A 24,662-nucleotide genomic window follows, 5' to 3' on the forward strand; every position below is an offset into this window, starting at 1 on the left:
CCAGCAAAATTTGGTTTTATTCTTGGGGTTTATTTAGAACAAGGTCTAGGATTTGCAAGCGAGTGTTTAGGCCTTGTGCCCCAGGCACCCCAGCTATCGTCAAGGTAGAGAAAGGTGGGGTAGGGACTACCTTGAGCCAGGTGCCATATAGATCGAGTGGCCCTAGGACTACCCACCCTCGTGCAGATTGGAAGCAGCAGGCAGATCGGCAACTAACTTAACCCGTCGGTCTCGTTTTCTATTACCCCTGATATCGTCCGTCGGCTACCCACAGTTGAACCCCGAGCTACACACAGGAATGCTCTCGTACGTTGCGAACACGAGTCACATCAGCATTCGTGCTTCGCATGCCACCTAAAGCTTCATCCGGATTTCGCGGCTAGTCGGTTGTATCTGAACGGAAGCTACCGTAACGTAGCTTACGTTCACATTTTGTTGTGTTCGTCCGTTTTTTTATCGTTCCCCATCTCAGGGTTTACAAGATATCCATAAGATAAGTTGCTGCGTGAATCAGGATTTAATGATCTTGTCTCACAAGCTCCTCAGATAAACCACATAAGGTTTGTGTCACGCAGCAGCTTTTCCTACTTTACGTTACGTTACGGAGAGCATATGTCGATACACGCTTACACTTCACAGCGCACAAGAACAGACACACCTCGAAAGTTCACTTACACAAAGAAAGAACACCACGGGTCACTGCAATGACATTCAAAATCCATGCTTATGCCTCATGGCAATGAAATCAGTTCAAAGAGACGGCACGAAGCAAATATCGGGGTGCACTTGTAATCGTAACGTAACGTAAGAAAACGTTGGAAGACATGGTGTCGAGAACCCTGAAAAAGTGATACACATGGTACAGCCCCTCAGCTAGCCCCTCCCGGTTGCTACAGCTAGCCCATATCAGCATTGCTGTGCGCATTTCATAAAAGAGCGTACGTCCTGATCGACACCTCATTGCTTCATACGTTGTAAATATGTATCAATCCAGATTCGAAATCTATCCTGGAAATATATTTCACACACCATAAACATATCTGGGTGCTGATCGCGGTGTTTCTACAGTGGAAAAATTCGCCTGCCTTCGCACCTTCTGTCGTGTTAGTTGGCACCAGCGTTGGTCACGTTGGTGGTCGGCACGTTAATAAAGTTAGTGCGAATCCGAATGTTGTGGTATCTCTATCATGCCCATATGTTAGCGTTAACCGGCGTGCCGTCCTTGCGAACGATTTGCCGCAGGATGGACGCCAGTCCATGACTTTTTGTTCGAACACTATTAACGAACGGCATTCCCCAACCGGATTTAGCGCAAAAGCAAGCCTAATCCTTAGAAGTGTCGTTTGCTTATCAACGAGCAACTCGTGCATGTTTTTTACAAAGTGATTGCGATGTTCAAGCCTACAGGAGCAATCTATGCCGCCCGTGCTACGAAAATAAAACTGGTAGTTATATCGGTGTCACTCAGTTCGTCGTACGACGTTTCACCGACAGATCGTTTTGTCAACAAATCTTTTCATCGAAACGAGCTCGTGTTAATTACGGTATGTGTGTTCAAACAAATGCGTTTAAACCGTGTCAACAGTGATCAAGGCGATATCGGGCTTCTGCAGCAGCCCGAACACAGTTCATGTCGTCAGCATTTCCGATACACTTCCAGCGAGCGAAGTGAAGATAGTCACCCAAATCCAATCTACATAATTAAATACTTTGTCGACGTAACGTAGCAAGAGTGTGAGGTTTACAAGACGAATTTTCACGAACCGTCAGTGCCGTCAGTGACAACAAAAGGTGTTGTGGTGATAACACGTGTTTCGATAAACGTGTTTTGATGAAACGTGTTTCGATGGAAGGTTGTCCACGCAACGTATGTCGGCGAAACGATATCGTCACATTAATTGCAATCCATTTTTACGAGCCATCCGAGCCAACATAAGAAAAAAAAACGAAAAAAAAATAAAAGAGGTTTTGGTCTCGGGTTTTAGCCAGTTTTGGGTTGCAGCGTTGTAGCCAGTTGTCAGAGGGTGGTGCAGTAGCCAAATCCAATCCAATCCAATTAATTGCGTTTCAGGAGCTACTGTTCGCACGTGCTTTGTTTGAACTTCCGCAACGGTATGGACAAATTTGCCTTGTTCAGGTTTACGGACGAATCCCTCGCTGTCGAGTCCGTGTCATATATCAAAAACTTCGACCCAGTGACCAAACATAACTCAAAGACTTGGCCTGAGTACCGCGGGCCAACTCAGAAAAATAACTGGGTTAAGGTCGTGTGGCCCGATCAAGACCACAACAAGCGTGCGACTGGTACGAGCCAAGTGCTGGCCGCACAACTCGTCAAGTTGAGCCGTAAGTATTGATTTTGGGTAAACTTTCCAGGGCAGATATTACAACGCCTCCTTCGAATCGGGTGTCACCAGGGTGCCTACATCTGTATATACTACGCGTCTGTTTGAGTGATGCCATCAAATCGTGTTGTAACTTGTTTCACGACCTTTCTTTTTCCTTGCACTGTAGCGCATGAGAGTCTCAAGCCGTTAGCTAGACATGCCTGGCATGTCTACGGCATGGCTACTACAAAGAACGCCTGTGGGCGGGTACATCCGGCGGGCGGAGCACTGAAACCCCGTAACCCCCCGCTCTCTCTTGCCTAGGAATGCAGCGCTTTGGACGTAACTTATTAGTACCAACGAAGGCTAGGAGTGCGAGCTAGCGCGTGCTCTGTGCATTGCAACGGATATTTCTTCCGCGAAAACATGTACTTGACTCGCGCTGCATTCACACTGGTGGTTGAATCGCGATCCTAAAGCGGTTGCGTACGGGGTAGCTTAATGGTGCAGTCCAATTTCACGTGCATTTGGTGACTTAAGTAAGCAGATCAGCTTTGCGGTTGCGATTCAAATGCCAGTGTGAATGCAGCTTCATTGCCATGATTGTTGTTAGTACCCTGACTTCAGCAGTGCTTTGTTAGCACTGTAGGTGTTATTTAGAGCAAGCAGCAGGAACTTGTTGAAAATATAGTCTGAGTGATGTGTGCAAGCCTGGTAGCAATCAGTTCATAGAATGTTTCACCGACACTGCTACGTTTGATTGACGAATCGTTTTGTTGAAACAGTCGCATGTCCGTTTTGCCGGCAGCATTTTTTCGTTATCTGCAGTGCCTAATGACTTCAGCAATGTACAGCGGCCCAATTTTTTAAATAATATCAAGCGAACTTCGATCGCCGGGCCGGCCAGTGCCATGCCGCGGAGGGGTGTAGCGATACGGGCGAGATTATGCGCCTGCGCACAAAGCACTTTCCGGTGCGAGCGTCATCTTCTCATCTGCTAGGCTATTCCGTTGACCGCGCACAGCCCCTTTTCCGTAGCAAAGGAGTGCAGGGCGCTGATTGACATGACATCATTGATTATCCAATGCCCACTTCTCTTGATCTCTCTTTCTCTCTGCTTCTTTTATCGGTTCGTAGAGCAAATGTCTGAAGAGCGCGCGCTGGTGTGATACTTGTCTTGCGCGGCATAAACAGTGGCGCAATGACAATATTTTCTCTCTGCGGTCTGGTTGTGTTGTCTTGTGTTCGAATTTGCTGCCAGCTGCTATTTAGTGTGACCGAAAAAGAAAAAAAAAACAAACAAAAGCGAGTGATAAGCAAGCTGTGTTGAGATCTTTGCGTAAAAGCGGTTTTCTCTGCCAGCAGATGAGCACCTGGGATGTGTGCGGTAAACAGAATAGCTTAGCAGACGACGCTGTCACTGGATAGAGCTTTGTGAGCACGTGCCTAATCTCTCCCGTATCGCCGCACCCCTCCGTAGCACAGTGCTGGCTGGCCCAGCTGTCGACGCTTGCTTGATATTATTAGAAACTTGGGCCACTGTACATGGGCTGGCCTGTGTGCCTCTAGATTTAGGCCTTCTGGCTACTTCATAGCCTAGCTTGCTGAACTCTTGGCGATGCACGCTCGATCCTTGATATTGTAACTATATTCCCCGACGGACGGCAAGGGTGATCACGTACAGCACGGTTTGGAAGCCTAGGTTGTCGCGGCCTACAGACAGCATTCCTCTAAACTTCCAGCAAGCTAAATGAATCACATAATGCAGTCCAATCCATATAGCGAAAGAAAATATTTTTGTAGACGAAACATGTGTCGGTGAAACTTATTTCAGTGGAAACTTGTACCTTCAAGTTGGAAATAAGTAGGAATAACCACCTGCCAGGGTGGTTATTTATACTGACACTAGGACATCACACAGATAGACGATCAGCTGGGCGGGCGACATCACCAGCACTGCAGAGTGATGTCGCGTGCAAGCCATGTATATGAGGTGCATGGCAGATTGATTTAGGATTTTTTTTTCTCCAGGTAACACACATACTTAGCAGCCGGTAGGCATTTTGACTTTTTCGACATAGCCTCCATAGAGACAAATGTGCTTATTTTAACGATGTGGCAGCCTTGCGATTCCATGCCAGAACCACCCTTTCGGAATGTTTTGCCCTCATGCCTAGACAGCTGTTTCCATTTTGTCAATATTCATGAAATGGAGTTCTTGTGGTTTTTCTTTCATGGCACCAGATAGAGGATAGTTAGTGGGGACTAAGTTGGGCAAGTGCGGTCGGTGTAGCAGACATGAAAATACCAACGTGGTGATTGCCCCTATTGTTTCCTTGGTTGTGTGGGGTTGGGCAGTGTCATGCTCAAGATCGCCCATTTTTCTTGACTGCCTTTGAATGGCGCAACACAGTCTCCTGAGAGTAGCCACATATCCGGCTATGTTGATGGTGGTTGCCGGTTCTAGCAGGTTAATAAGGATAATGCCCTCCGTATTCAGAAAGCAATGTGAAGGTGTCATTTTGCAGTCATTGATCACCTGGAATTAGCTTTCCACGTGGGGGTGCAGCACACTTCCAAATTGTGGCTATGGTGATTCATGGAAGGCTTGCCACACCGGTGGCTCAAGTGCATTTGACTCCAGGAATCACATTTCAAGACGATGAATATGTCTATCTACATCGAAGTGGCCGGTGCATGCGGTAGACAATTAATATAAATATGGTACACCCCTCCTAGGAAGGAGTAAGGGTTGTTTCAGAAGTAACCCATAATATGTGTTTATCCTTCTTAGCGGTGCGCAGAGATCTCGAGGAGCTGCTGGAGTCGATGTTGCTCGACACGAGTGATGAGGATGCTGCAATGTCAAAAGGAACATCGAAAGGAGCGTCGAGAGGGGCATTGAAGGGGACATCAAAAACTGTCGAGGTAAACATCTATCTTTATTTATTTTTTTGTATCTGATACTGGAAAGGTTTATAGCACTTCTCTGGTCCCTGACTTTCTTTCTGCGTTCTGTTCAAAATGCTGTTGGCCTGTTCTTTACATCATTTTTTTAAACTTTCTTTTCTTCAATATTAGGTGAAACAGCCTCTATGTTTACCGTAGTGAGTGGTAAAGCGTGGGCGAGCTGGTGAACGATCATATCATGATTAAAGCAATCCCAAGTCAAGGGAAACAGGATTACAAAAAGGAAACAGATTGACGTCATGACACGTTTTGTCTGCCCTCTTGTCTGTCCTCGCGTGAACCCATTGTAGGCCTATATCTAGAAAACAATCTACAAAGTATGCTTATGTATAGTTGCATCTGAATGATGTTGCAAATCCAGTCTGACAGCATTAGTGTCAAGCTGGCTCATCTGTCAAAATAGCTTGTGGTGGTGGTGCATCAAGCAATTAAAACAAAATAATTGCTTCATGATAACTCCATTTTCTTTGCTGTGTTTGGAACAGTTTGAGTACTGATGTCAGAGTGCCCGTCATTGCTGTAAGCCAGTGGGATAAAACAGTGTGCAGCTGGAGCTTATACTTTCACTTATACTTACACAGCTTATAAGCATTCTAGTGATTCACTCTCCTTGATTCCATTGTTTCAAGGAGCACTTCGCCTTGTACTGTGTTTCAAATACTCATTTGGGTCCGAGTTACACGGATCCTGTCATGTTACAACACTGATAGATGGACGCTGAACTTGGGCAGGTGTTTAAATGCTATGAGCAGGAGTTGGGTCGAGTAAGCTTTCGGACACAACCGTAAACTGCCTGTTTCAAGTAAATACACCATGTTAAAGGTGCACTAAAGAGGTTTTTGAGGCCACCTGTTCTTGGTGATAACTCATTCTACAATCTCTTACGCACCTTAGAAGTCCAAAAATATTTGGACTTTTGCAACGCTTATTTCCCTTCTAAATATTTGATTTGAGATTGGGCGCGCCTCTTTCTGAGTGGAACTTTCTGCAGGAGTAGGGCAGAGCATAATCCTGCCGAGGTGATGGCGGGTGATGAGAGGCACTCGTCAGCCAATCGCTAGCCGCGTTTCCGAGAGCAGACGAAGCATCTGCTCTCGGGAAGGCACCCCGTCGTCGCCTTGGCTAAATTATATGCCGCTGGCGCGAAAATTTCCGCTCACAAAGGGGCATACCCGATCTTAGATCCCATTTTTAGTAGTGAAATAAGCACTGCATGAGCATAATTTTATTTTTAGGATGCTTAGAGCCCGTAGATTCACAGGGTGTTTAGCAACCTGGAAAACAGAGAATTGTCGGGGAAATTTTAATTACCGGGGAAAGTCAGGGATATTGTCATTTTCCCTGTCAAAGAAAGTGAGCCGGAAACGCCATCGAGTGCCCCGAGCAAAGACTTGAGGACTTAAACGCGAAACACATGTACGACAAAACCGTCCGATCCGACGTCCGATCAGGCAATGCGAGGGTTTTCAACGCTCTCCGGTGCTACGAAAACCCTCGCCTCCGAAGGTCATTCCGGTAGTTGCACGTCGGATCAGGTGGTTTCGCGCTTTAGGAGCAGAAAAATGGGCAATAAATTCTGCTTAGAGCGGAGCGCGGGCTCTGCTCATGCGATGTAGAGTGTGCTACCCGGTGCAAAGAGAACAGCCGACAAATCCAGTACAAGCCTTGGATTGGATTGAGGACACAACACTAGGCTGGATCCAGTTAGAGCTACTATATTTAGCAACAAATGGAAAAGCCGCAGACTTCAATCCAAGCCTTAAGCCGAAATTAGCCGAAAGTGTGCATCTGGGTGCCATATTGCCATTCGGTTATTGACATGCTTTGTTGAGCGTTGTTTTCATCGTGTTTTTGGAAGTGGCCTCTTCACTAACGATGTCGGGGGCAAGAGAGTGCTCGTTTAATCCAGACTGAACGAACCTGAATATTTCGGAATATGCAAGTTGGATTAAGCGCATGCAAAATGATCCTCATACTGCTTAATGCCTTGTGTTGTAATGGTCTTATATATTAAACCGCCTCTACAGTGGTCAGAATTTCACCTGAAGTTGTCAGGGAAAACCTGGAAAAGTCAAGGGATTTCGAAAGAATAATTTGCTGGACACCCTAATTGAGTTATGACCAAGAACAGATGATCTCAGACACCCCTTTTGTGCACTTTTAAGCAGGTCTATCCATATTTCTAATTTGAGTACAGCTAAATAATTTCTATATAATCTCTACCTAGCTAAGTTTAGGGGAGCCTACATCGTTTCATTCAACTGAGAATTTTGTTAAATCAGTCAAGGTCAGGTTTTCATGCAGCATTATGCTCCTATGCAGTAAGAATCTGTGAAGGGGCTTTCACCGGTAGTGCATAGGAAAAGAAGAAAAAGTAATGTTTTCCAGGGTAATGCAACCCTGTTGTGTAGGGATCACAGGTGAGCCTTATCAATGCCATCTGTCATCCCTATTGGAAAAACGTACAAGAAACAAACCTGCTGCTTGTACAGTCCTGGTATGACACCATCATAATTTATTGTTATTATACATGCAGCTAGTTTGGTTTTGCGTTCTCCATAACTGGAGATACCGGCACCGCTATGGCTCCGGGTCTGTCTATACTGGCAGCCGGTTTGCTCGCCGATATGACTCGGTATGGCTGGTATGATTTTGCGTCCGATGACGTAGGCGACCGCCATCTTTCCAACGAAACGCCTATACCACAAGACCACCGGTATAACTAAACCATACATGCAGAAAGACGACCGCCATCTTCCAACAAAAACGTCCATCGTTTACCACCGGTATCGTTACATACATCATACATGTCGAAAAATAACATAAGCCGCGTTTACATGAATGCGACTTAGCCGCATTGAATCCAGTTGCCGCATTCAATATGCGGTCATGTAAACGGCATAATGCGCAAAGCGCATCGCATTAAAGTCGCTAGACAGAGGTGGATCGAGATGGCGAGTGCGCATTCATTCAGCCCATGTAAACGAAGATCGCATCGCATTTTGGAACGGGGAGGATTATCGGAAGGCGCTCGCTGCGGGAGCGAGTGAACAGCTGAGAACATGGTGGCGGCCAACCTCGTCGGCGGCGCGGAGAGCGGTCCCGCAATTTTTTTCCCGAGAACAAACGCAAGCTTTTATTGCGATCATAAGTAAGCGGAATTTAGCGGAGCTGCTCGGTGAGGGCGGCCCCGTCCAAACCTTTGCGAAGTACGACTTGCGCGTCCGAAGGGGTCACAAAGGCTTCGGTGCAAGCACGCATGACACCGAGAGCTCCGATCACTGTAGAGCACTGCATGGTTGCGCAGAACGAGCAGCTCCTACCTCGCTGCCGTTCCTGGCTGCGCAAGAGCCTCTCGGACTCGGGGTCTGGTCGCGATCGGCGAGGTCTGGCGCGGCGAAACGTGGAGGCTTCCTCAAAGCGTGCACACACACGTCGCCTCTCGTTCAGAGTGGACCGGCGGCCCGGACTGGAGTCCTAAACGCCTTGGTTTTGATGCTTCTTCCGTCTCCCAACTTCTTCCACAGCACCGAAGACAGCGGGCGCGATCTTTACGTTCACTGAATGCGTCGAAAGGCCTCCACGTGCGATGCACCGGAAAACGTGGTGCGGCTGGTGCCGGAACGGAACTGACGGAACTGCATAACTTCGAGCTTTGAGTCAACGTACACGGCAACAAACCGATCGTGACACTAAGCCGCGGATACCGCATCGCCGGTCGACAGGGGCAAATGGCCCGTTGCTCGTACCGTGGGCCGTGACTCGTACTCGGCCAACTCGGCGTCTTTTCGTGGCCCCTCGCGTCGTCGCAACCAGCCGCAAACATACCAGCCCGCGACCGTGGCCGATGTCGGAGAAAAGCGAAACCGAAACGTAAAGCTTCCGCCCAGTGGCTTCCGCTGCCGCGCCTTTTCTAACTTCCCGGCCAGTCCCGGTTTACACACTTCCGGTCGTCGCGGAGATGGCGACGCAGCCAGACGTAGCGGTTTTGGCGCTGGCTCCTTCTGCGTTTTACGGGACATGTTTTACGGTCCGTTTCTACTGCGTCTCTGGCTCTCAACTCGACGACGCCTCACATGGTTCAACCAGGCCTGGTCAGCCGGGGTCAGCACAGCGCGGCCGGCTCAACTCGTCCGATCGCCGGACCGCAGGCGACTTCCGATTTCGGCCGTTAGGCCTAGGATCCGAAGGACTCTGTTTCCGTGAAGCGGTAAGCGAATCTCGTCCCGTTTTCGTTCTACTTTTAAATTAAGTTAGGTGCGCTACAGTGTAAGCATGCGTGCCAAGTGTTCGTGACAATTTTGAACTAGAATAATTGTGCTTCATTGCGGTTTGTCATTTACGAAAAAGTAAATCGAGCAATGAACGAGGAGCCATGCTTGAAAACGATGTATGTACGATGTTAACTTCTACCCGGGCGGCTTAAAAAAAAGTCAAGACTGGTTACGGTTGAATGCGAGGCTGGTCCCAATGCAATGGTAACCACTTAGAGCACCTTTCTGAACAGCATGTAAGCAATATAGCGATCAACGAGACGAGCGACGACGAGAAGCTACGAGTGCCGGCGCCGAGCGACGAAGATTTCTCACTCTCGCTGCTTGCGCCGCTCGGTTCCTGGGCTTCTAGAAAACGTCGCTCATCACCTTGATCGCTCGCACCAATCGCTTTCATAATGTGTGTCTCGTCGCGCAGCTGACTACCGTGTTTATTCAAATATATGTCGACCTTTTTTTTTTTCTTTTCTTTTTTTTTTTTTCGGAAATCGTGACTAAAGAATTTCGACCTACATTCGCGACCAAATTTTGCGACCGTACCGGAGGCATGAAGCTATCGAGTCACCGAGCCGGCGTTGCCGTAGAGCTGCGCCGCTTCTTGTTTCCAAAAGCTTTTGTTAAACAACCGAAAACAACAGCGGTGGCCGATGCCGCAATCGCGCGCACCTCTTGGGGCATTGGATTTCGCCATCGCACCTCTAGCGTTCCCCTTGCTGGGCAATGGGGAAGGAGAGGAACGCGATGCGCCATGCACTTTGTCCTCCATCCTCGCAAACGCGCACAAAAAAAGAAAAAAAAAAAAAGATGTTACTTTTGTTAGTTGCTTGAGGCGGCTCGGCTCGCGTGTTGCTCATGGCGACACGGCGGCTTTGTTTGCGTCTTTGTAGTTTGTCTTTCGTCGTTTCGCACCTTCTTTCGTTTCTTGTCGTCATTTTACAACGGTGTCAGTGAAGTATTGTGGCGGATTTGCGAGGATGTCTACCAAGCTGTGAAGTGATGTAAATAAAGGTTTCTTTCTTTTGCCCAAAATTTCCCCTGTTCTTAAAAATAAAAAAAAGTCGACCTATATTTGAATTTTTTTTTATTATTCTCGGTGGGTCCAACAAATAGAGTTCGACCTATTTTCGAGTAAATACGGTAACTTTAATTTTTATTTTGGGTTACGTCGGACGTAACTCGAATGCTTGACAGTTACGTTGGGCGTAACTTTAATTTTTATTTCGGGTTCCGTCGGACGTAACGTTAGGCACTGCGTTACACTTAAGAAAAATAGGGGCTGATGGTTCATCATATAAACCAACCATTTGTGTTTAATTAAAGTGAATCACTGGCCTAAAAAAAATACTGCTGTCCTATAGGAATGTAGCACTTCAGATAAATTTGTTAATTTTTGCTTTTAGTCTCTGCCCCACCAGATACAACATCTGGCCTAAAGCAGTGTTCCGGATCTCCTTCCAAGACCTCAGGCGGGTCGTCATTCAATCCAGGAGGCGGCGGCGTCTCATGGGCGTGTTGCTGGTGCTTCTTACTGGATGGTGCTACCGAGGGAAAAGTGGTCGTGCTTGGGAAAGGCAAGTATGGCCGCCGTAAGTATAGATATTGTTTTTACCTTTGCTCGAACCCACCTTTAAGAAATGCACAGTTCGCATGTGTGCATCTCTCAATGCTTCTACAGTCGGCTGTTAATATTTGGAGTGCTCCAACTCTGTCAGCGCTAGTTTCTTTAGATTATGCAAATGGGATGCAACACTAAACCACATATGCTCTCGCAACAAACAGTGCTCTGCTGAAGCACGCACTGTGGAATCTACTCTGGCTTTATAATGCAGCACAAAATAGTTGACGCCAAGTATAGCTACTTTTGTGACTCCGTTTTACCAAAAGCTCTGCCGAAATAAACTTGCCACCTTATATATATAGGTGCAAAAGAACCTCGCGTGCCTAACCTGGAGAAGGGCATTTTTTTCATAGGTCAATTTTTTCTTAAACCAATACCTTCAGCCTCCTTGAAATGTTAACATCATGTGACACTCAAAAGAACAGTAAGCCCCTTAATGTTGGCGAACCTTTAATTTTCGCGGCCTTTAATTTTGCGGAATTCAGTGACTGCGATTATGTCCTCTGTGACCGATTCGAGAAGAAATAGGGGCCACCAAGATAAGGGGGTTTTACTGTCCATCGGAGGAGAGAGGAAGTCACCTTTGTTTGTATGCAAGAGTAAAACCAACAACAACAATCATGGTGCCGACACTTTGTGAGCCTATCTGTGTCTATTGAATGATATCAATTTTGTTTTTGTTCGTTAAAAATTGTTGCCTGTCCACTGTGGGATGTCGTCTTCAACACGAGCAGTGGTTTTCCTCTGAAGCAGGCAGCATGGACGCGTGCCGCAGCACAACATAGTTTATTTGCAGGTGGTACCGCAGTTTGAAGGATGGTTCGCACAATATGGGGGAATCACAATTCAATGTTCTACCTCGGGCGTAGACAAGATTTGCTCATTCTAAATCATTTTGTCTACAAATCGGGAACTTGCAACGAATGTACCCGCATGGTTGGAAGGGCCAGACAAGCCTTGCGAGCGCTTCGTTTTCTAGCCTCTCAGTCCTGAACCTACTCACGCACCACATGTGTAGATGTTCCGGTACGTGGGAGCACTTATTTGGAAAATGGTGAATGGCAACTGTTGTTATCTTTAAGGTGGACTGCATATTTGCAGTACTTTTCCTCACTTAAAAATATGTCTTACTAAAAATATGTAGTACAGCCGATGACAAAAAGAGAATGGCTGGGCGTCCTCCAGCACATGCTTGTGCTTTTCACCCCGCTTTAGACAGATGTGCTCGCTCCAGGCTCATCAGGCGCTGAAACGTCATCGAAGGTAGCAGACGGGCTGGAGGTCGAACAACGGAGACTTCTCCCTGCCTTTCTGATGGTGTCAGTGAGCATGTACTTCTATACTCTAACTTAGCTTAACCTGCACAGAGCTGAGTAGAATAGGCTTGGCAAGTGCCCTTATTGCATATGCATTTGTACAGCTGAGGCACTTTCTAAATCAAGAACATTGTGTACCTTACCTTCAAAAACACATCATTTTGAGGGTGCAAAAGGAATTATAAGGCATATTTTTGTTTGTATTGTCCTATTACGCATCGACTCCTTCAACTTAATGCGGAGTCGACCCAGCCTCTTGAAAAATTTAATGCTTGCCAGGTAATTGTTTTGCATTTAGTTGATATATCAGTATTCAGTTAGGTATCCCAAGTCATTAGTCGTTGAGGTGGAGTCTCTCTGTAAGTCAGTCATGTTTAACAGTCATAGAAATGCTTGTCAAATAATGGCACTGTCGAGGACATGTATTCAGCTCGAACAATCGCTGGGCACAAGCTGGTCGTGTGGTTACAGGCAGCAAACATCCCGGTTGGAACGTCCTATTTCGCAATGTAGCTGCAGACTAAATGAGGGCCCCACTCATAAACGTCTATACTTTTAGTCTCTTTAAGCTGGACCACTTTTGAAACTACAAGCCTTTGCAGCAAAAACAGCATGACGCATGATTATAAGCTCGACGTACCATGGCGTCCAACTAGAAGGTCACATGGCTTGCTTTGTGCACTGAATTTGCAAGGATGGCTTGAGGCTTCTGTCGTGGTTAACTTTAAGCTGAGATAGTTTAAAATAATGCTCTCAGTTTTTAGTGTTGCCCGGCATGGTTAACAAGTTGGTGATATAGCGCTGCATTGAAAAGTCTGTGCACTCATGACTGTATCACGTTATGAATGCAAGCTACCTATTAAACTCTTCGTTTTTCAGAGAAATGAAATGCACTTTGCTTCCAATTGCACCCGCTTCTGTAACTTCATGGTATGAAGCACCTTATGGCTGCAAGCTCTGACCGATCTTGTTCTGTGGTCTGCGCAGGCCCATATGAGGGAGTCACTCCGAGAGCCTCACCAGAATTTCCTGCCCGTGGTCGTTCTAAATGTTTTTGTTGTAGGTATGCATCCTTTCTGTCTTTCCCTTAATTGTACTCAAACGTCTTCTTTTCATTGTCGCCGATTTGCCTCAAAATTGGTTAAGCACACAAATGCACGCTGTACAACTATATTGTACATATTTTTTCCAAGGTAACTTTTCTTTGCCAAAGTTAGATTTTTTTATGAAGGTTAGTCTTTTTTTTTATTTTCAAATTTATGTGAGTTTCCATGGGCAACACTAAAACGTTATGCCAGAAGCAAAGACAAGTTCACTGCTCTAATTTGTTCTCAACTGATTGCAAGAAATTTCGTTAATGTCGTGAAACCTCCTTCCAGCGCTTGCTTTGCAGCATAAAAAAAAATTATACATAGGACATACTCTTAAATGAATGAGCAAGCAGTTTCTTAAACTGCTTGCTCATTCTGCAGGTCTGCCTGCCATAGATGTCGTGCTACTGGAGAGCAGGCGAATTCGAATGCTGGTTTTGCCATTGCTTTTTTTTTTTTTAGACGTTGTCTTAGTAGTTCTTGTAAATTTGGAGATTTTCCTAAAAAGCAAGCCGGGAAGAATATTTAGTTTAGTTAGGAAGCTGAAAATAATGATTTAGTACCCCTTTGTCACTAAAATAGATACTGTGTGCCGCTGTTAGTGTCAAGCCGAGATCCACGCTTTTTTGGCATTTTGCTCAGAGTGGTACCCATTCTTATTCGTTAGCCTCTTGGTGTGCCAACTAAACTCTTTGTATACAGACACCTGCCCTCTGCTGGTACACTCTACCCTCATGTTCAGCGAGTGTATGAACCGGAGTTGTATCCACAGTCGACACTCGCTGAGCACGAGGGTAGGAAAATCTTTCCATTGCAGCAGAGCCATATATGGGGAGAGTCTGGCAGTCTATGATTTCGCTGCCGTAACGTCTCCCTTCTGAGTGAGCTGATCAGCCCGCGGCACAGAGCAAGAGGCGTGAGCGCATGCGCGTGAACTATAGGCTTTTCCCAGCTGAGCGGGGAGGGCCGCCATTTTCATTCATTCGCCCGGCATGGGATCGATATTCAAATTTCGGTTCTTTCCTTTTATTTGGCAGGCTCTGGCAATAAAATGATATAGTGTTATTCCTCGGTGGCTTAAAAACCTAAAGAAAGAAGTTCCTCCATGTTTGAACGCACTTTTATTTAGGCAAAAAAAAATAAATAAGCCCGTAGCAGACGACACGTAGCCTCAACAGTGCTTCGTGCAGACAGCTTTGCGTCAAAATGGTGGTCGTCTCCTCTTTGTTTCTCTGCTGCCTTCTCTCTCCCTCCTTCGGCGTTCTCCTCCCTTTCCTCCTCTCCGGCGCCTTCGTTGCCACACCCGCTGGCTAAACTCTCCCACTATACGGCTTTGCATTGCAGTAGTAGTTTTATTTGTAGTCTTTACAGTTGAATGTGAATATTTGACAGAAGTCTCAGGTTGGGGCGAAAGGGGGTTAAATGAATGCATTTGATCATTCACCTAAATTCGGTACCCATCATTTTAACGCCTACGTAGCTTTGTCCTGGGGGGTGACTATGACTAAAATAAGAGGATCTATGTGCTGATCACGAAAGAATATGCTAGCCATTCTAATGTAGCTCTGCCAAGTACTTGATTGTGATTTGTTTTTATTTTCAGCTACTTGGGTGCCTCAAGATCTGGAGATCCTAGTGGCCACAAGCTTGGACTCAATCTTTTTCTGTGGTCTGGGCAGGACCATGGGGGAGGTAATCCCAGCAACAAGAGCATCGCAGTATCTCCCTGGCTGTGACTTTCGGTCTGCGTCACGACAGGGGAGTCCTCGTGCCATCAGGTGTTAGGTATGCCACTTGAAATAAGCATTTTTCTTACCTATTAATAGAACAGCAAAAGCACTACTAAGCCTAAAATGAAAAAAAACATATTCAAATCTTGGGTTGGATGAAATTCCAATTACAAAAAGGAGTCTGCAGACATGATTAACATGTGAACTTAAAGCCCGCGGATGTAGGTTCGACGGTGTCACAGAAATAACTTCCCGCAGATCGCCTTGCTCGTGCTATACCCAAACAAATTCTTAAAATAATCATTGTGTTTCGTTGGTGTCATCAATCTTATGTCCCTACCACACTCACCAGTCGGGACATGTGAAATATAAAAAAAACAGGAACTTGCACATTGTCAGCTCTGCAAAGATTTATATAGTAAACAGAGCATAGCACGTTCAGCTTAAGAAAAAAATTCAGTGCAGGCCTATATTCATGGTTCACATATGTGTAATTGCTCTTTATAATGAAGTGAAAACTGCTTAAGTTGTGGCGCACTACAGGCTTTCTATTAGTGTTAAAAAGTGCGGTAGAAAATATGATTGCGCTTGGAAGACGGGGACATAGGAAGGACAGACACAACAGAGCGCTAACTTTCAACTGATTTAATTCAAGAACCTCAGCGTAGAAACGGACTGTGTCACCGCACCACATCTCAACCAATCCGTGGCCCTGCCATGGACCGCAAGTACGCCAAATCCTTATCCGCCAAGTCAATTGACGCCACACTGACACAACTTGTGCCGGAACTATTTATAGTGTCAGCCTCCATAATCTCGCTAACAGTCCTATCTTTGTGCCTCTCAAGAACAATAGACGAAACAAATAATGGTTTGCACCCGCAGTCAGACAGTGACACGACAGATCATGACTGCGAGTGCAAACCATTATTTGCTCAGTCTACTGTTCTTGCTAGGCACAAAGATATGACTCTTAGAGAGATTATGGAGGCTGATGCTATAAATAGTTCCGGCACGTGTTGTGTCAGTGTGGCGTCAATTGACTTGGCGGATAAGGAGTTGGCGTACTTGCGGTCCGTGGCAGGGCCACGGATTGGTTGAGATGTGGTGCGGTGACGCAGTGTGTTTCTACGCCGAGGTTCTTGAATTAAATCAGTTGAAAGTTAGCACTCTGTGGTGTCTGTCCTTCCTATGTCCCCGTCTTCAAAGCACAATCATGTTTTCTAACGTACCGTACCAACTTGCCCAACAATCAGCACTTGCTAAAAAGTGCTATTGTGTTTTAAGCAGCTTGCACCAAATATTTTCTTGAAATACATAGGTTCATGGAAATTATTATGTAGATGTTGGCAGACAGTCATGGTGAGGCCAATCTTTAATGCCAAGTGGTCCACTTATTCAGAGTTAATTGAGTTTGTAAATATTGTAGGTCGCAAAATAAATTTTTATGGTACGCAATGGGCACAATCATCCGTAATGACTAGCTCTACCTAGGGGAACTTCATATGTTTACTACGGCAAGATGGTTTCGAAAAACAAAGTATTTAGTTTATTCAACTCCTGCACTAACCTTGTCTTTAGAAACTTTTTTGTATTCTTTGCGATGCTGAGATAAGATTCTGGAAATAGTTTTTCTAGAACTACTCTAGATATTTCCAGTTCATCATTTTTCTCGCAAAGCATTCGAGAGAGCCAAACCCTGTAATGTACGGAGGGAACTCACAGAATGATGCGACTGACAGTTTGGAACATTCGGCTCTGTAACAGTAATAATGACATGTCACTTATGTAATGTTCATTATCGCAGATCAAACTGCTTTTTCCGTCTACACTCATTTTCAGTAGACTCATTCAGCGAACTCCCACCTGAGACTGCAGCGCTGGGTACTGCAAAGTAATTTGAATGAATATAGATGCAACAGGTTTCTTTGAGCGTGCGTCTAACACATATTCTTCATATTGAATCTGCTAACTGTATTCATGTCCATGTCCATAATTCCACATTCCAGCTTATTTTTATTTTGACATTTGAGTTTTCTTCAGTACTTTTCTCAACATCTGTGCTTGCTGAGCCGTACTCAAGTCCATAGATCTTGTCTTTCGCTATTACATTAATATATAAAACTGTTGATGCCGAGTGAGAATTCAAGGTACCGAATCTGTCGTGCGAGCTAAATAAGAACCAATAAAAAGCTCTACAAAGGAAATTTTGTTAAAGGATGCTGTATGGGCATTAGAATAGCACATGCCATGCTAAAAAAAAATACAAATTCTTGTTAGGTATGCGAGGATGACAGTGCTGTGCTGTTTCTGATGTGTCACAAAAAAAAAATCAGTGCCATACAGTGTTCCTTATGGAAGTACAAACTGTTGAATTCGAAGCCCAGAAGTTTTATTCAAGAATGTTCCTCAATACAAATGTATTTAGAGATCTGAGCCACTGACTCATACATGACTATGTGGCAAACATTAATTTTCATGTGGATTATAGTTTACAAGGTCTAGTCTGCATTGATTTATTGCATTCATGCTGAAACTGGGAGGGTTTCTCTGGGTATGAATAAAGAGATAAACATTTCTTGAAATCAAAACATTTGAGAACGGACAAAAGGAAGGATCTGAGAACGGTATCTTAGATTCTCTTCTTTTTCTTACAGTATCTCTAATGTTCACTTTATTTCACCTGATGCATTTAGTTTTTAGCGCAGCTCTTAGCACCCGTTTCCGCGTTTCGCGGCGTCGCTGTCGGCGTAACCACCCAACTAAACTTGGCAGGAAATTGAATTAATGTTGTGGTCATGTGACGTTAATATTTCCGCTAAGTCTAGCTGAGAAACTGAATTTTTTTATGGCTGACGTGACACGGTCATGCGACGTCATTTTCCCTGCTACTTTTAGCGGAAAAACTGCATTTGTGTTGAGGTCATGTGACATCAATTTCTGCGCTAAATTTAGTGGGAAACTTAACCAGCTAAATTTAGTGGGGAAATTTTCCCGCTAAATTCAGGGAAGTTTCCTGCTAAATGGGAGGGAGCAGAAGAGGAGGAGGGGAGGGGGAGGAGGGGCACACCTTCCCATCCTCCTCTTCAAGATCTGTGCTCTAATTTCACGTTACATAGAATTGTAAACGTCTCATATTTCATCTCATGTTTATTCAACTTTTATATTGCAGGTGCGCTCGCAGCACAAATCTGGGTTGTGCTGATCCTCTACGCACAAGTTAGGAACTCCTGAGTGGCAAGAGTGGGAGTTTGGTCTGACAGCTCAAGGGACACCATTGTTCAGTATTGAATTTTTAATAATCTTCTTTTAAGCAAAGTTAAGCTTTGCTGCATGCAGTTCTTGTAAAAATAAATACCTGCAACCAAATTTACCAGGTCACGACATTTCGCCTCTGCTCTTAGTGGTCCTGGTGAGCCTCGGATAAGAGCTTACTGGTGTGCAAACATCATGCTTGTTTGAAACCACTCACTGATGTAGAGACTCGCTGACATCCAGCATTCCAATGAGAAAGACTTGTGGACATCCAGCGTTAACGCTGGATGTCCACAAGTCTTTCTTGAACAATGCAAGCGGGGAAGGAACCATACAATCGTATCGTATTGGGGGACATTCTACAGAGTTTTTTTTCTATGTTTTACAGATTTTTTTAAAAAAAGCCGTAAAAGCTACATTTACGCGGTCTGTGCACGTGAGTTATATGGCCAGGGCGGCATAGTATAAAAGGCTAATTTGTAATGATCCGTCGGCTTATTACAGAGATGTGCCAGACTTCTTTCAGAAAACTAGATGGAGGTTCATTCTAGCGTAGTTTTATCCCGCGAATCTGAATATCCCGTTCGTTTTCCTCAAAGATATAACTAAACGTGAGAAAACACAAAAAACATCCCACCAACAGTGACATCGTAAGAAGACCTTTCGGCCGCCAAGCGTGTGTCGCTTAAGGGCCGCGCGTCCAATCGCAAGTTTTCTAGGTATATTCTTCGGCACTGGCACCAGTCGTGACACATTTTTCTGCCCTTTTAAAAAATAGCATGTGCGTGCATAGCTTTGATAGGCGGTGAAGATGCGTGAACAAAGATTTTGAAAGCTGCTGTTGTGACGTCGCTCTCTAGGGAGGTGCTTTCACAGCGCTTTAAAAATGACTATGCAGCCTTGATTAATTAAATTAGCAAATAATTTTGATATTTGAGATTCTGGAGGTCGAATGAAGAAGATTTAAAAGTGTTTTCTCAAATACAAAACTGCTTCAGCCTCTCTCTAAGTATAGTATGTTCGTGAAATTTTAATCAGTGAAAATAGACCCATGGTTCCAATTAGAAACCTGCTAAGCATCATCAAAACACACTAAATCAATTTTCTTTGTAAAGATATAAGACGAGTAGCATTTTATGGCGTTATAAAAAAATGGTCAATTTGGACGCATTTCCAGACTTCGGTTTCTTACCAGAGCGCATCTTTGCACCTGCGGTCCAGCTGCCCGGTGACCGCAGTGCGAAGCCGCCCCCTCGCCTCCCTTGTAGGATGAAGGGAAGCAAGGCGCATGTGTGTTGCGTGTCTATGCCCCTGGGGAACAGGACCGTGGGCGCAGAGATGAGCTCTGATAAGAAACTGAAACCTAGAAACTCGTCCAAATAAAGCTTTTTACAGAATGCATAAAACGCTACCCCTGAATTATATCCTTCTAAAAAAAACTTGGTTTTGTGGTTTTCAATGACTCAGCAAGTTTCTAATTGAAACCATATTTTCATTTTCACTAATTAAAAAGTTGATTAACAAATTGTATTTAATTATCTGACTGATCGTTACGACTAGGTCCCTATACTACGTACGCCTGGCCGTATAACTCGCCTGCACAAACCGCATTAATATAGCTTTCACGACCTTTCTAAACATATATGTAAAGCTTAAAACTAAATCGCCCTGTACAACAGTGAAAAGGCGAAACCAACACGCTGGAGCCATATGGCTCCACCATGCTGGTATCGCCTTTTCGCTGGTATAGGATGTCCCATATTACGTTATGCATGTATGGTTCCGTCCGCCTACATGGTTCCGCCTATATCCGCTACGCTGGTATAGGATGTCCCATAATACGACACGCTTGTATGGTTCCGCCCACCTGTATCATTCCGCCTTATTCCACTATACTGGAGCCGCCTTTTTCGCTTGTATAGGATGTCCCATATTACGGTTACGCTTGTATGAGCCTTTTCCGTCATCTTTCCATCATCGAGATTTTCCAACAGGGATATGCAGCTTAAAACAATTTCTGCTCTAGTGCCATCTAGCATAATTGATTCAAGGCCCAGAATGATGAGTCAGTCCTGTGCAGTTCCGCAAAAACCCAAACCAGGATGTGTTAACAATAAACTGAGATATTTCACACACAGTAGTCTTCGCTAGCTGATCTTTCAACTACTTTTTTTCTGGAATGCTTCATTGAATGGGTCTGGCAATTAAAGTTTTTATTATTCTGAGTTCCTAAAAAAATTGAAGTGAACCCTGTGAGTATCCGTGGGAAATCAATTTCTTTGTTAAATCGTTTTTTTTAAACAAAAATAAAGCTTTTATGGTATTACTTTTTTGCATTTCAGAAGCCAGGAAAAGCCAAGTCGGCGGCCTTTGAGGACCGTATTATGGAGCGGATAAGGTTAGAGATCCTTCAACAGGTAATTCACCAGTTTTGCTGATATGTGATCCAGTTTTCAGCTGACCGTGCAGGCCTGAGGCTACTAAAGTCTTGCTTGCTAAGGTTCTGACTGGTCAAAAAGGGGTATTCTTGAAGGCATCTGTATAAATCTGAGACAGTGTACTATCGCAGACAAAAATTTCAAGGACGCGAGAGCGGCGACTGAAAAGCATGACTGCAGCTATCTGCTGGTTGGTTGCCTGGTTTAGACCACAGAAGAGCACTTGGGCGCTTTTCTGACGCGGTGTTTACTTCAGGATGTAACACGAGGTGCCGTGACTGTAGTTCTGATATACTGCTCACTCAAATTGGCACGTCTTGTTGCTACGTCAGAAAGTGTGCCTTAATAACTGATATGAAGAAAAACATTTAATCACCGCATTCGGAAACCAGACTTCTTATTGACCAGCAGTATGTGCTGCAAAACCGCAAATGCTGTCTCCTTTCGTGGCATCTCTTTCAGATGCTCACGAATGCCGCCGCTGAGGCGGCACATTGCGCTGTATTCTGAGGAATTAACTGAGTCACAGAAGAGTGCATGAACACATGCCTACAAGCACAATAGCATACAGGTGTGGTCTCAAAATCAGGCGAGCCACTGACAGATGGTGCAGCAATAAGTTTCAGCCGCCGCTTGCACATACTGAGGATTTTTGTCCACGAAACTACTTTAAAAAAATTGTGGAAGAGTTTTAGGTGTTTTAAACATCCAAGAATGATTTCTGCTTCAGGTGAACCCCAGAATGGATGATCAGGGCCCTTGCTTCGCTGCTGCTGAGCTGAGACATCCTCAAGCTGAGAGCAGGACGACCCAAGCTCAGGCCGAGGCAGAGCTAGTGGACACCAAGGCCAAGCTAGCTGATGCTGAGGCCAAGCTGACCGAGGCCAAGGCCAAGATAGCCGAGGCCGAGGCCAGGGCAGCCTACGCCGAGGAGAAGTGCAAGCTGTTTGAAGCCCGAGCAGAAGCAGCAGAGAGCAAGGTGCTGGCGGCAGAGAGGAAAGCGCTCATTGCCGTCAATTCTCTCTACTCTGTGCTTGAAGGTATGAATGAGTATAAGTGTAGCATGGTAGCCTAAAAGTTGGCCCCCTCCATCCTCAATTCATGGGGCAGCCACTGCAAGGCACAATGCCTTCCCCTAGCCTGTTTTAAGCTCCGTGTTTCTTTACAGACATGAGGGTCCTTTAAAGGGACAATGAAGGCAATTTCAAACTTTTTCCACAAAATGTGTCTTTTGACCTTTTAGATCCTAGCACACTGCCCAGTTTTTTATAAACGTTTAGAACGTCTATTTTTGTGTTTATGAATAAAATAAAGAAACCGAAACTAACTCTGTGCATTTCTGCATGGATCTATCTATGTGAAACCTCCGGAAAGGGAAGTGACGACAGCATTGACGTTAACTTTGAATAGTCAGTCTCGGTAGCATTTAATAGAGGTTGAGTGTGGTTGCTGCGGTGAGCATGGCGTTCTGCGTAGCCCGTTCGCTGTTATTGGCCGTCGATTCCCCACTCGCAAACGAGCCCTCGAGCGATTAGCGATTTGGCACTGACGTAAAGAGAGAAGGATTACCGTGATCCTAACGACGCGAGACTGACGCTGTTTACGGGGGAGCAGCCGACCTCTCAGTCGTCGACTCGAGATGCGTTTCCTGGAGAAACTGCGTTGCGCAGTAAAAAATGTAAAGGACACAGTGAAATGACACCATCTGCTTTATTTTTAGTGTATTAAGCTGAGGGAGCAACCTTGTTGAACAGGCGGTAAATTTAATCAGCAGTTTTTCTACAGTTCACTAGGCCTAACTGAATCTGGCAGAATGCTTTCCACCGCTCAACGAACTTCCTGCACTGCTAAAAGATCTCACTAAAGGATCAAAAAGAAGAGAAAGGTGCCATCTTCATGCTTACTTGCAGTGCTCCTACTTGCCCCTAAGGCTGCGTACACATTCAGGATTCTGCCCTACGCCGCCGACCTGTACATTTTACCACCCGCCCGGCATAGACTGTTTGCTTCCTTCCGGGTGCCATTGCCATTGTTTTCGGGTGGGCCTAGGCATCACTGATTAATTGAGTTAGCTCCTGCTTCTGCGACGGAACCAGTTATACTCATTTATTCTATGTTTAGTAAACATTTCCGGCCCGAATTATACTTTTGATAGTTATCGAATTCCAAAACACATATTCTTTCTATAGAACTTGCGATGGAAAACAAAACCGAAAGCATGTATCTCACTTTGACCAATTGCGTGACATGTCCCCCATGATGCCGTGTTTTAAGTCCTGGGTGACGTCATGCGATACCTGCTTCTTCCTCAGCGACTTCCCGCGTTACGGGGTGTCGCTGCCATCTCCCCGGGGCCAATTATTAGCGCGACTATTTAATTGATTTGTGCAGTACGTAAGTGTCGGTTCTGGCTAAATTCGGGCAACGTTGTTTGGGATATGCCTGGAATTTATTTCGATCGTCAAATAAAACTTCTGAATCGCCTTTATTGTCCCTTTAAAGAGACCGAATTAGTGAAAAACTCGTAAAATATAAGTGCGCTAGGCTATTTGATGTTTAAAGGGGGCATGCAGGGGTTAACTGACTCTGATCGCTGCTCAAAATGAACATAGACATAGAGAATATATGGAACATGTATTAGTTTCTATCTTTATGAATAGACCTTTTGGTATTTAACCAGGACCAAGGGACGCAGTGCATTTACATGTGCTGCGCATCCTCTCTTGATATGTGTCATAAATCGTGAAATAACATGGTGACAAATCCACCTTTCCTTTTGTTACTAGATATTTGCTTTAAAATTATACCACTGCAGCAGCACGCACAGCGTGTGTAATTACAAACCCCTGCAAGCGTTTTGATGGTAGGGTGATTTAACGAAAGGTCTATTAGTAATCGCAGAATAAATTGCAGATATGCTGAACTAAAATTTTTCATTCACAAAACCAGGTGGCAGAAGCATCTGACATGCGCTATAAACCCCAAAGCATCCCCCATGCAGCGATATCCAGATTAATGGCTGTATTCTTGGAAAAGTAGGGCACCGGTGCTTGACGTCGCAACCCTCCCAGGACAGTCTAGGGCAAGGGGAGGTGCCCCACTTCCTCTCCTCCTTTTGTCTCTTTGCCTGGGAATAGCACCAAACCCCGGCAGCACGCCTGGTGAGCAGGCCAAGTGGAGAGGATATGAAGCAAAAAATGCAACGTTACACACTCGCTGTATGCGTGATGTTTTGGGGTTTCTAGCGTCCCGCCTAGCACCCCTGTCTTATGTGAAACCCAAATTTCAGCTCAGCACAGATTCCACTCAGCCAGAATAAGTGTCCTCACTATCTGGTGCCAGTTGTAGGCTGCCATTCTGGAATTGGTAATGCACAGAGCACATCCATGCTGTGCTCCTAACATTAATAGAGCTCAGAATAGCTGGCGGATAGTATGTCTGCCACACCTGCGTGCAAAGGCAGATGTGAATCATGAGCCTCCTTTGTCTCATCACATCAGTCATAATCCTGCCTGACAACAGCAGCAGGTTTTGTAAAAAGGCAACACTGAGAAACAGTCCATGTAGTACCGAAGTTACTGCATGCAAATAAATTATTGACATAGTACCATTTGGCACAAAATGAATGTATATGTATACAGAC

At 45.1% G+C, this 24,662-nt stretch overlaps 1 protein-coding gene across 1 annotated transcript in view; it reads left to right on the forward strand.

Annotated features, from left to right (window-relative positions):
• The first annotated feature begins 2,004 nt into the window (after window positions 1-2,004).
• Window positions 2,005-24,662, forward strand: part of LOC115312223 — a 29,631-nt gene continuing 6,973 nt past the window's right edge. Inside the window, exons 1-4 of the mRNA XM_029971121.4 lie at window positions 2,005-2,346; window positions 5,122-5,255; window positions 20,924-20,998; window positions 21,750-22,059. Coding sequence (XP_029826981.2) covers window positions 2,115-2,346; window positions 5,122-5,255; window positions 20,924-20,998; window positions 21,750-22,059 — 751 coding nt within the window. The 5' untranslated portion in view covers window positions 2,005-2,114. The remainder of the gene's footprint in view (window positions 2,347-5,121; window positions 5,256-20,923; window positions 20,999-21,749; window positions 22,060-24,662) is intronic.

Source organism: Ixodes scapularis, unplaced genomic scaffold, assembly GCF_016920785.2.
Source record: "Ixodes scapularis isolate PalLabHiFi unplaced genomic scaffold, ASM1692078v2 PGA_scaffold6__148_contigs__length_123643588, whole genome shotgun sequence".
NCBI lineage: Eukaryota > Metazoa > Arthropoda > Arachnida > Ixodida > Ixodidae > Ixodes > Ixodes scapularis.